This window comes from Tupaia chinensis, unplaced genomic scaffold (assembly GCF_000334495.1).
Source record: "Tupaia chinensis unplaced genomic scaffold, TupChi_1.0 Scaffold000384_1, whole genome shotgun sequence".
In the NCBI taxonomy this organism is placed as follows: Eukaryota; Metazoa; Chordata; class Mammalia; order Scandentia; family Tupaiidae; genus Tupaia; species Tupaia belangeri.
The window spans coordinates 1,522,557-1,534,998 of record NW_006159886.1 but is presented as its reverse complement, the minus strand read 5'-3'; the positions used below and the strand labels follow the sequence as shown (position 1 = coordinate 1,534,998).

Below are 12,442 nucleotides of genomic sequence, written 5' to 3'. Positions count from 1 at the left end.
GTGCTTGATTGAGACAATATACAGTGTACTCTGGATTGAAAATCTCATTTTGTATGCTGTAATGATGTACAGTGAATGAATGCAAATAAATAAATTGAAAAAATCAAAAAATCAAAAATTAAATAAAAATAAAAATAAAAAGAGCATGATGTAGAGAACAAATTATTTCAAGACCTAATTAAAGGTGCTCTCTCTCTCTCTCTTACTGAAAAAATAAACTTTATAAAAAAGAAAAAAAACTTTTTGAAATTCATACATAGTTTTCTCATTACACATATTTCCAAGACTTTTTTCCCCCCTGAAACAATTTTTCTTAATTAATCAATTTACATTCATTCCCTGAGCATCATCACAACATACAAAATGTGATTTCCCATCCAGAATATACTGCATAGTTATTGTGAATATACTGCATGTTATTGTCAATAATTTTCCATTTCTAGTTTCATTGTGTGTGTGTGTGTGTGTGTGTGTGTGTGTGTGTGTGTATACCCCTATTTCCGACCCTCTGCCATTTCCTACCCGCCTCCCACACTATTTCTGGTGTCTATGGTTGTCTTCAATTCCTTTTCCCCCCACATTTTTATTGATCACATATGGTCATTAAAAGGTATTTTTAAATATATTTTTCATTTCAAGAAAAGCAGTCTTAGGTTTAATAAACCAAAGAAATACTAAGGAAATATACTTGACTTAAAACTTAGTCAGGTAATAGATTAGGATTCTGTTTAAATAGTAAGTACATGAACCTACTGGCAGCTCAAGACAGGACAAAAACACTTAAAACTGGAAAACAAAACCTAGAAGAAAATCAGCAACGTTTTAGTCAAAACTCATAAAATGCTATTTCACCAATTCAGTCTCATGTAATTAATCTATGTTCTGTTGTGGTCCAATCTTCCTGATTAAATTCTGAGATATAGTATTCAACTCCAGATGTTTCTCTACAATTAACTTGGTTATTTTCTTACTTTTGAACTCTTATATCTGTGTGTCTGTATTTAATTTTCCTGGTATAGCGCTCCCTTAAGAACTTCTTTGAGATCAGGTCTGGTGTTGGTAAATTCTTTCAGGTTTTGTTTATTTGATAATGTTCTTGTCTTTTCTTCCCATATGGAGGGTAATCTTGCCAGGTACAGTATTCTTGGTTGAAATTGCTTTTCCTCTTAGTATCTTGTCTTTGTCTGTGGTTTTCGTCAGTCTGGCTATAATGTGCCTTGGAGAAGATCTTCTTGGGTTGATTCTATTTGGGGTCCTTTGTATTTCTTGGTACTGGATATTTGAGTGCCTCTCTAGGTTTGGAAAGTTTTCTTGCAGGATTTCATGGAATAGATTATCAATGCCCTTATGAGTCTCTTCACCTTCTGGGATATCAATTATATGGATGTTTGGACGTTTGATGGTATCTAGTATTTCTCATATATTATTCTCATTTTTGAGGCAATTTTCTCAGTCTTTGTGATGGATTTTTCTAGGACAGCTATTTTATCTTCTACATCTGAGATTTTATTTTCTATATGATCTAGTCTGCTATTAACACTTTCAAGGGAGATTTTGACTTCCTGTATTATAGCCTTCATCTCTAACATGACCATTTGATTCTTTTTTACAGTGTGTATTTCCTGTTTTAGCTCTTGCAATAATTTCCTTACCTCCTGAAATTTGTCAGCTCCTTTCTCCTGCGTCTTCTGCAGTTCATTGTCTCTCTTCTCTTCTATCTCTGTTAGCTTTGTCATTATGAATATTCTAAATTCTTGATCAGACATTTCCGTGATTTCCATTGAACTCTCGGTGGATGAAGAGGAATTATTCTTGGAGGAGAGGGATTTTCTTGCTTTCCCATATTTCTTGTGGCCCTGTGGTGATTTCTAGTCATCTGACTGATGGTGTGTTTCTTCCTAATTCTTGAAGTTCAATCTGAGTGTTCAGGAGCGTGCAGAAGGAGGTGACCTGGAATCTCTTTGCCATACTGTTTTCATCTCTTTGTGTAGCAGGTTCAGTGGGTATTGAGGAATATGTTAACCCCAATAGTATTTGGACGTTTGGCTATGGTTCCCTTAGATCCATCTAAAAACACAGTGAATGGAGACTGATGAGCAGAGTGATGAGATAAAAGAAAAAGAAAAGGCAACACAGAGATAGGGGGAAAAGAGAGAAAGAGAGAGAAAAAGAAGGAAAAAAGGAAAGAAAAAACAACCAAAACAATTTTTTTTCCTAAAAGGCAAAAACTAAAAAACCATGTGGCGTGCAAGTGCGCTGCACAAAATCTCTAGTTCTCAAGAGCAATGGTGGAGTCTTTTTCTGAAGGCCTGCTCCTTGCCTCTCCTTGAGGGGAGGAGGAAAGGGAATTATTAGCAAGTTAAAGGAGGAACTGAAAGCCAAGAGAATACTTTACCTTAAAATTTTTTAAAAAGAAAAAATTACAAAAAAAAGATTAGACAGAGAGTCAGAGAGACAGAGATAGAGACACAGAGAAGGCTAGAGGGGCTCCCTACCACTCCAGTTTGGGGGCTGAAGGTTGAATTATCAGTAGAAAATCTTCATTTCTCTTTTTCCCCTGAAGTCACTAGTTCTCAGGAGCAATGGTGGAGTCTTCTTCTGAAGGCCTGCCCCTTGCCTCTCCACTCAAGTTTGGGGGCAGGAGGCTGAATTATCAGTAGAAAAATCTTCATTTCTCTTTTTTCCTTCCAGACACCATTTTTCAACTCATCCATCTCTCTCTCCCCTGCACCTTTTTATATTAAGGACCAATTTAATCCAGAATTTAAAAAGAAAAAAAAAAAGAGCCAGAAACAATGCATACAATGAAATGAATCATCATCCAAAAGGAGAGGACTAATTGGACTTTGTTCTGGGTTGGACTTGGGTAACACTGTGGCATGAGTAAAACTTGTTCTTGTCCCTTTCTAACAGACTTTATTTAGGTTCATAGCAAAATCGACCAGAAACTATAGAGAATTCCTTTACATTCCCTTCCCTTCCTACCACCCTCCCCACCAGAGTGGTACGTTTGCTATAATTATTGAACCTACACTGATACACCATAATTACCCAGAGTTCTTAGTTTACTTTAGGGTTCATTCTTTTTAGGTTTTTGCCTTAGAGCACATTTGCTTGCCAGAAAGAGACAGTAAGAGGAAAAGTGAGAAATCACCCCTAGGGGGGATAGCCACACTGTAATCCCTTCTCCTTCATTCTCCTCTAGGGATTTTGGGCATGCATGTACAAGCATCCCTGAAAACTTGAACCATGGTCAGCCATATGAGAGCCCAGTGCCTTTACCACTACCCCACCCACTGGCCCAGGGTTCATTTTTGGTATTATACTTTCTATGGACTTGAATGAATGTATAGTGACATGTATCAGCCATCATTGTATAGTAGTGAATAGTTTCACTGCCCTAAAAAAGATCCTCTGTTTCCCTTATTCATTCCTTCCTCCTAGCTCCGATTTTTTTTTTTCTGTCTTCACAGTTTGGCATTTTCTAGAATGTCATATATTCAGAATCTTAAGAGCCACAAAGATTGGTTTCTTTCACTTAATAATATATTAAATACATTTATGTTTCCTTCATGTGTTTTCATGATTTGATAACTAAGTTTCTCTTTTTAATTTGCCAGAAGGTGCATGAACTTGGCAGAGAAAAAGAGAGTGCGCCCCCCCCCACATAGGACATAATCATGCAGCATTTCATTTCTTCATCTAATGAGGATTCAGGGCATGCAGGCACAAGTTCTCCGGAGGTTTTCCTAGTCATGGGCACTGGGATTCAAACCACATGGTCAATGGTGTGGGATCTAGCTCTCTCTTAACCACTAGTCCATGGGGCTAGCCCAGTAACTCTTTTTTTTTTTTTTTTTAAGTACGAAATAATATTCCATTGTCTGGAGGTACTGCAGTTTATTTATTTGCTCAACCACTGAAGGATATCTGGGTGGCTTCTTGAGTAATTATCACTAAAGCTGGATAGACAGGTTTTTTTGGTTTTGGTTTTGGTTTTGTTCTTTTTTACTCATTTGGATAAATATCAAGGAGGCTGATCATGGGATTGTAAGATGGTGTTTTCATTTTTTAAGACTCTACCAACTATCTTCCAAAGTATGTACACACTTTTGCATTTCCACCAGTAAAGAATTCGGTTTCCTATTGATTCACATCCTTGCCAGCATTTGTTGGTGTTCTGGATACTGTCTTGACTACTAGGTTTGTAGTGGTATCTTGTTGTTTGAACCTTTTTTTTTTTTTTCCAGATTCTTTTTTGCCATAGGGTGTGTGCTTACCAGAGAGAGACACATAGAGAGGTAAAGTGAGAAATCACCCCTCCCAGGTGGGATGCCCACATCACAATCCCTTCTCTTTCATTCTCCTCTGGAGATTTGGGGCAAACATGTACATGTGCCTTGTGTGTTTTTCAAGCCACTGGGTCAGGGACCTGAACCACTGAATAAGGCATGTGGGATCCAGCGCTTTGACCATTAAGCAACCTGCTGGCCCCTAGCCATTTATTTTCATTCAATAATTATGATCTACTTTAATATATGAAGAGAGCGCCAAAAGTTGGTTAATTTATTTTTTCAAAGACAGGAACTAGTAGTAGCAATCCTCGTGCCCTGGTGCCCCAGCTGGGACTACAGTTCCATGTCACTGTGCTTGGCCTTTAGGTTGATCTGAGAAACAAACCCAGGTCTCCCAGGTGTCCTCAGCCTCTTAGCAGTGCCAACCACTACAGCTGAACCACCAAAGTTGAATTTTTACAAGAATCAAAATATAAAGAACCCAAGAAACTTATGAACAGAAGATATGCTTTTGCTGCTCTTAAGCCTTCTAACTGCCATATTCAGAACTGTGACTAGTGTCCCTATAAGTAGGCAGAAAGCAGAAGCCAGTTTTCTATGGCACTTAGGAAAGCTGGACTCTTGAAATGTTTACTGCTATTTTGGGACAGGGTCAATAAGCTAGAAAGTTATCTTTCCTTAAAGGTTTGTGTTGAGGGCAGCAGGTGGCCTGGAGGTTAGGGCAGCTGAATCCCACTGGCCCACTGTGCAGTCTGAGTCACCGACAGGTGAGTTGAAAATCACACCAGATTCAAGTACATGCACATGCATGCCCAAAATCGCGGAGAGGAAAGTGGAAGAGGGACTGCTACCTAGCCATCCCCACCCACACCACCCCCATTTATAACAAAACAAACAAACAAAAAACTGCAGGGAGTGACTGTTAATGCAAGTTTACTACTTGTGCCAACCTCTAGCGCTCAACCAAGTAGAGCTGCAGCGAGCTGAAGGACAGCTTTGCATCTACTGGAGCCTTGGGATGAGCAGGCCAGGCCAGTCAGCGGGTGAAAAGAAACTCAGACTGTAACACCAGAAAAAAGGTAAATTAAGGGACCAACAGTTAGCGTAATGGCTACGTCGCTGAACTCCCATGTAGTAGTCGACTGCGGTTCGAGTCCCAGACCCGGTGGCTTAAACTCATGCCAGACGCATGTGCCTACGGCTGAAAGACTCAGGTTTCTGCACTTAAGAGGAAAGAGCAAAAAGCACTAGCCCTGGCATGTCACAGCCTTTGCCTATATGATGACGGAGATGCTCTTCAGTAGAAAACCCTTTTATTTCTTTTAAAGAATTATTTCATTCAGCTTTATTATTATTATTGTTGTTATTATTATTATTATTATTTAATTTGACAGGGAGAGAAAGTGAGAAAGCAAGCCGCCAGGTTCGGGACTCAAACTGCCATCGGCCACGTAGGAGTCCAGCGTCTTTAACCACCACGCCACCTGCCGTCCCAGGAAAACCTTTTTAAAAAGTAAAATCCCGTACCCTAGAAACCTCTAAAAGTGGCCAACACCAGAAGCAACATCCCCCAAAACCAGGGAAGAACAGGACCAGAGCTCAAACGTGCAGGGAAAGCGAGAATACTCCGGAGCGCGCCCCCGAGGGCACGGTGGGCTCGCCCCCGCGGCGGCCTTCGCTCACGTGCGCGCGCCCGCGCCTCGCCACGCGACCGTAAAGAGGCACGGTCCTGTCGTGAAAGGGGCCGCAACGCACAGAGTTCTGGTTGACGGCCACGACTCCATTTTGTTCGGCGCTTCTGTGCTCGTAAGTCGCTTCTTTACGTGCTTCTCTGAGGAGAAAAGTTTAAAAAAAAAAAAAAAAAAGGGGGCGCCTCGGTCCTCCCAGAAGGACGACCGTAAAGGGGGTCCGGCCGTGTCGTGAAAGGGCCGCAAACACGCCCAGGGCTGGCTGGCAGGACAAAATGAGGCCCCTGGACGTCGACGAGGTGGAGGCACCGCAGGAGGTGGAGGTGCTGGAGCCCGAGGAGGATTTCGAGCAGTTTCTGCTGCCCGTCATCAACGAGATGCGGGAGGACATCGCGTCTCTGACCCGCGAGCACGGGCGGGCGTACATGCGGAACCGGAGCAAGTTGTGGGAGATGGACAATATGCTCATCCAGATCAAGACGCAGGTGGAGGCCTCGGAGGAGAGCGCCCTCAATCATCTTCAGAACCCAAATGATGGAGGCGAGGGCAGGGTGACGAAAAGGTGCGAGAAGGCCGAGGAGAAGGCCAAGGAGATCGCGAAGATGGCAGAGATGTTGGTCGAGCTGGTCCGGCGGATAGAGAAGAGCGAGTCGTCTTGAAGCAGGATCGGCGGTGAGGTCGGAAACCAGCGCGAGCTGGCCCGAAGTCTGGTAGTTGCTGGAAACTTGGTTGATCCTCGAGGGAAATTATTTACTAAAGATCTACTCGGGATCGGAGGTGGGGGGAGGGAAAATAAAGGCTTGCCCAGGTTTTAACTTGGCATGTATTCGTGGATGGCATGTAAATTGCTTTTCACGTTGGTAATTTGAAAAAAGAAGGTTCTCGTGTTTGGGGCTTTAGTACACGTTTTGATTTTAACCTAACATTGCAGTCAGTGGGATGATTGTAGCTGGAAGTCGCTAACGAGACAAAGACAACACAGGCCATCCAGCAGTAGAGAATTACTAGAGGAAAGGCGATTGGACAATTCCGTATTTTCCTAATAGAATGGAATGAGTCAGATGGCATCCACGAGCGGGGGCGTCTTGCCTGGTTGAATTTGTGAGGGCTTTTGGTTTGTTTTTCCCTTGAGATTAACCTTTTAATGATGAATTTCTCCCAATTGTGCCTTAGGTTTACAGCCAATGAGTTCTGGTCAACTGATGGAGATTGGCTGACACCCTGGAGAAGCTGAAACCAGAGAGCCTTTTGTTTTCTCTTTTTTCTTCTGTCTACACTCTGTCCTCACTTACACTACGTTTCTGCTATGGTCTGTGGTTGATGACCTCAATATGAGTTTTGATTGTTAGGTGTTTTTGTTTGGGAAAGCAACTTTTATTTGGGAAAAAAAATGCTCTCACAGGAATTAGAGCCTAGATTGTAAGCTATTGCAGCAGTCACATTTGTTCCTGGACTTTGGTTGTTATTTCTAAATTTTGAGGTGCTTTGCTCTTTCTTGTGTAACCTGATAGCTCCCTGGAACTTTGGGTCTGTGTTTGACACATGAGACTCAGAGTTGGAGTTCTCCAGCTCTGAACGGGTTGAAGGAGCTGCATTAATTCAAGAAGACAACTCCATGCAGCAACTGCTGAAGAAGGGACCAGACTTCAACTGGGAATGTTGATGGGACTGATCTGGACTGATGAATCAGGAGACGGGGTGGAAGATAGTATTGTTTGTATTTAGGGACTTTAATTTCTGTGTGAGACCAAAGGAGGAGAGATGTATTTTGTTCAAAACTTAAATTTTACATGGTACATTATCTGATGTAACCTGTTTGGTGAGTGTTTGGACAACCTAACTCAGCTTTATGTGACATGGAACCTAGAATAGGTGATCTTGGTATTCTGTACAAGTTGATGTAATACCCTTGTGCATTTCAGGGGATTCTGAACATAAAATGAAAGATATTTGCAAAGGCCTTTGAGGGGTTGGGGAAGGAAAGCATGTCCAGATCCTAAACTGGACAGGGAAGAGGCAATTCCAAGGTTCATATGTTGTCCAGCTATAAGTATATTTGAGTAGCAGACCTGACAAGTATTTGAGGTCAAAACCCTACCATGTTTAAAATAAAAGTGTTAATAAAAGTATTCATTTGCTTGAAAAGACAAAAGATCTAAAATGTTATTAAGAGAACAAAGTTTTTCTCCTTGATTGTCCTCATTGTCCAATGGGGGTGCACGTCTTACAGTTTCTGAGACTCTTAGTAATCCTCTAATCAGACTTTATCCCTGCATGCTATTATGCGAACTGGATGAGGAAAGAACATAACCAATTCTTAATGTGGGAAGGAACCTAGCGTAAGGCTAGGGTCCAGGTCCCTTCCTTCAGAGAGCCAAAGTACATTTGAGTCTTTCAAACTGGAATATTCTAGTCCTTGTATTGGGAATGTAGTGATAAAATTAAATTTTAGTGAGATGGGAGACAACATGTAGATGGTGATGCACCATCCCCTTTCAGAAATGAAATGTGCTCTGCCAATTGCCAGGAATGTTGTAGATCGATACCCTCAGCTGATGACTCTGGGAAGTACTCAAAAGAGCTCCCTTAGTGAAAGTCATGCATGCCCCTTTTCTTGGGTAGCCCACATCCAGTGTCCAGTAAACTTTATGTCCAGGGTCTATCCCATCCCTCTTGTCCCAATTTGGGATAACATTGAAGGACATCTCCGCCTCAAGAGTTTCCTGTGGAGTTTGCTGAAACTTGTTAAGACTATATCACACCCAGCTATTTCCTCTGCTTTCCTTTTCAATCCTGTCTGCCTTCTCTCAAGTGTTAATCCCTGAAAAACTATGTTAGAGTCTGCTTCCAGGGGAACCTAGTTGGAAGCTACCAAAAGTACATTTGATAAAATTGCTAAAACTAAGAAATTTAACACTGATACACTACTAACTAGACTGCAGACTTTAAACCAATTTTACCAGTTTTTCACTAATGCTTCTGTCCCAGGATGGATACTACGTTGCAGTGTTAGTTGATTTTTTTAGTTGGTGATAGGAATGACAAACTATAAGCTTCCCAGTTACTCTCCCAGGAAACAACCATTTATCAACTTATTGTATATCCTTGTAAATACATGTGTTTGAACATATATATAAAACTTGGCCAGCATTTTTTTAACATACGTGGTAGCACACTCTATAACCAATTAATGTTATTTTTCTTGTTTACATAAAAATATATCTTAGAAGTCTTCCCCTATCTAAATATCCAAATTTTTTACAGGCTTTATACTGCTCATTGTACAAGTGATTCATACTCCAGAATTTGGAAGCTACTGTCTTAAATTCTCTCCAGTTCTTCTCCCTTATCATTCGGGTCACAATATAGCCATAACATTTCCTTTTTTTTTTTAAGAATTATTATTTTTTTAATTATTTAATTATATTTATTCATTTATTTTAACTTGACCGGAAAGAGAGAAAGTGAGAAAGCAAGCCGCTAGGTCTGGGAATCTAACCATGGTTGGCCATGTGGGAAGTGTCCAGCGCCTTAACCATCATGCCACCTGCTGGTCCCCTAAGAATTTTTATTTATCATTACTGGTATTTTAAAATTTACTATAGAGCACTTGTGCTCACCAGGGAGAAACAGGAAAAAGAAAGCAAGCCGCCAGATCCAGGACTTGAACCAGGGTCAACCATGCACCTTAACCATCACGCCACCTGCTGGCCCCACACCCACCAATTCTTAATTGTCCAAGTTCCTAGAGTTTATCCTCCTGGTTTGCTAGCAATTGGAGGAGCAATGGAATCTTACTTTCTAAACAAAGAATGTTACATTAGCACTGCTCTGAGAGGCAGTCTTAGATGGTTGTACAATCACAGAATTTCCTCTGGCTGGGATTGCCATAATTTTTTTTAATTATAGGTCCATTTGTCCTTTGTGAGCCTTAGGCTCCCTGACCCTCTCCTGGCCATCCTCCAGGAGATGTGCGGTGATGGATTGCTATGCAGAAATTCCTGTTGGGATTCTTGGGTTCCTGACACTACAAAGACCACATAAAAATAGGAACCTACCTATCTTTGCTCAATATTGCAATGTTTCAGGTGTGTCAAATGTCCTCATCTGTGGGAACAGAAGGGTCACTCCTAACCTGGCAGGTCAGGAAATAGACAAGATACATAACAGAAGCTCTGATGAGAAATGGAAAGAAAGTATGGAGCATATTCAAAATCTACTGGTCCCACAGCTGGTCACACTCGGGGAGATGACAAAGTACTACAAAGTATTCTGTATCTGGATGTTTAATCAGCTAAGGTGACCTTGAAAGAAAACATTTAATTCTGCTGGACATCATGGCAGAACTGACAACAGCTATCAACACTTCAGATGGACAAAAAGCCTTAAGTCTGGCCCTGGCGTAGGAGGACACACCAAAGAATGCTTCATCTTCCTGAAGCTGAAACCTCAGAGCAGCGCCAGTCTACCAGGGAGCCAGGAGACCCGGCTCTCAGTGATCTTGGGCTAAAACTGGCTTGTCCCAGCCCTGGCATTCTGTATGTCTACAACTAACCTTTTTCTGGAGTGAATACTATAGGGGTCATTAGTGCTATTCACAAAATAAATGCCTATTCTTTGTCCTCTAGGCACATAGTAGGATTGTACTCCTGGCCTACTTGTGGCTAGGTGGAACCATGTAACTTACCTAGCTAATGAGTTAGAGAAAGTAACACTGGTCACATCCAAAGCAGAACCTCCAAGGATACACATTCCAGGCTTCTCAGTTCCTTCTGGCACTAGTGCCAGCAACATTAGAAATGGAGGTTGATCATCAGCCTGTGTTCCTGTGAGGAGTATAGTTCCCCTGCCAATCGAACAGGTAGCACAAACAAGGAAAAACAACTTTAAGCCACTGAAATTTAGGGATTGTGGTGATGACATAACCTAGACTAAGATGACTGATAAGAATGCTTTCATCTTCCTCTCTTAGTCTGTTGAAAGGGTTGTCCTTTTATCTGAGGCAGTATCCTCATTTGTGATCACATTCTTCCTACTTACTCAGGGGCATTGCTGGAGAAATTAGCTCCTGTCTCACTTGGACACTTTTCTTAGCTCTCTGGCTCCAAAGTGAAAGAAAACCCAATTGGAATCCCTAGCCCTGGCCACCCTCCCTCATCCAGGCAGTAGGTAAGCATGAAGTATTTGAGTTTCAACCATCTTTCAGATATTAGTTATCCTGCTTAACATTGTGGCTAGGTAAAGCTAAACACATCCAGGTCTTGCTTCAATCACAATCACTGCTCAAAATACATTAGACTCTACCCTAATCAATTATATTTTCATCTCCTCTGAGCCCTGTAATGCTCTGTAATTTCTAATTCCTGTTCTTTCCTCCAAACTTTCTATTTCATTGTCCATAAATCCTTCATTCCGTTATTCCCAGACTCATCTGTGTTATTCTTTGACTCTTCAGAGAATGTTTCTTGGGGCTGGCAGGTGGCATGGTGGTTAAGGCGCTGGACTCCACATGGCTGACTGCAGCTTGACTCCCAGACCTGGAGGCTTGCTTTCCTATTTTCCCTTTCTCTCTCTCTCTGCCTCTCTCTGGTCAAATTAAACAAATAATAATATTAGTTATCCTGCTTAACATTGTGGCTAGGTAAAGCTAAACACATCCAGGTCTTGCTTCAATCACAATCACTGCTCAAAATACATTAGACTCTACCCTAATCAATTATATTTTCATCTCCTCTGAGCCCTGTAATGCTCTGTAATTTCTAATTCCTGTTCTTTCCTCCAAACTTTCTATTTCATTGTCCATAAATCCTTCATTCCGTTATTCCCAGACTCATCTGTGTTATTCTTTGACTCTTCAGAGAATGTTTCTTGGGGCTGGCAGGTGGCATGGTGGTTAAGGCGCTGGACTCCACATGGCTGACTGCAGCTTGACTCCCAGACCTGGAGGCTTGCTTTCCTATTTTCCCTTTCTCTCTCTCTCTGCCTCTCTCTGGTCAAATTAAACAAATAATAATGATGATGATAAATGAAATAAAATAATTCTTCAAATGTTTCTTTACCAAGTCTAAAGGCTGAGAGTGGACTTCCTTCATGCCGTGGGCTTTCCTGCAGCCTTGGCAATGATAGAACTAGCAGCATTCAGCTGAACTTCTTGTTAGTGCAGATACTTAATGGGCACAGCTGTTTCATCAGGGCTGTGTTTTTCCCAGAGGAGTGAGAGAAGAAAAAATGAGAGGGGAGAGAAGTATCAGGTTAAGGCTGTAACAAAGACGTGATTGCAATGGTGGACCACATCCTTCAAAGGAATAATGGGAAATGAAGATTGGGAGGGCAACAGGAGAAAGATAGCTGTTATAATGACTTGGGTGTCAGGTATAAAAAAATGTGTTAATGACTATAGTAAAAGTGTGACTTGGGAGGACTGTGGTCAGAAAAGAGGTCTGGCGTAGTGATTATGGA

General features: G+C 41.5%; 1 protein-coding gene across 3 annotated transcripts; it reads left to right on the top strand.

The window, feature by feature from the left end:
- The first annotated feature begins 6,243 nt into the window (after window positions 1-6,243).
- On the top strand, window positions 6,244-8,135 carry LOC102499621 (MORF4 family-associated protein 1). Of its 3 annotated transcripts, none has more exons than XR_001370758.1 (2): window positions 6,244-6,693; window positions 7,157-8,135. XR_001370758.1 is itself a non-coding variant. In XM_006153656.2 (2 exons), exon 1 carries the CDS (start codon window positions 6,259-6,261, stop codon window positions 6,640-6,642), a length of 384 nt encoding a protein of 127 aa, XP_006153718.1. In that variant the 5' UTR covers window positions 6,244-6,258; the 3' UTR covers window positions 6,643-6,660; window positions 7,157-8,135. The 3 variants fall into 3 exon arrangements, 2 of the variants coding, with proteins under 2 accessions (XP_006153718.1, XP_006153717.1); XM_006153656.2 differs by having other exon boundaries at window positions 6,244-6,660; XM_006153655.3 differs by having other exon boundaries at window positions 6,244-6,655; window positions 7,157-8,130.
- Window positions 8,136-12,442: the final 4,307 nt, after the last annotated feature.

Bases quoted from the DNA above. Each gene is read 5' to 3' on its own strand.
- LOC102499621 (XM_006153656.2), top strand. From the start codon at position 6,259: ATGAGGCCCCTGGACGTCGACGAGGTGGAGGCACCGCAGGAGGTGGAG.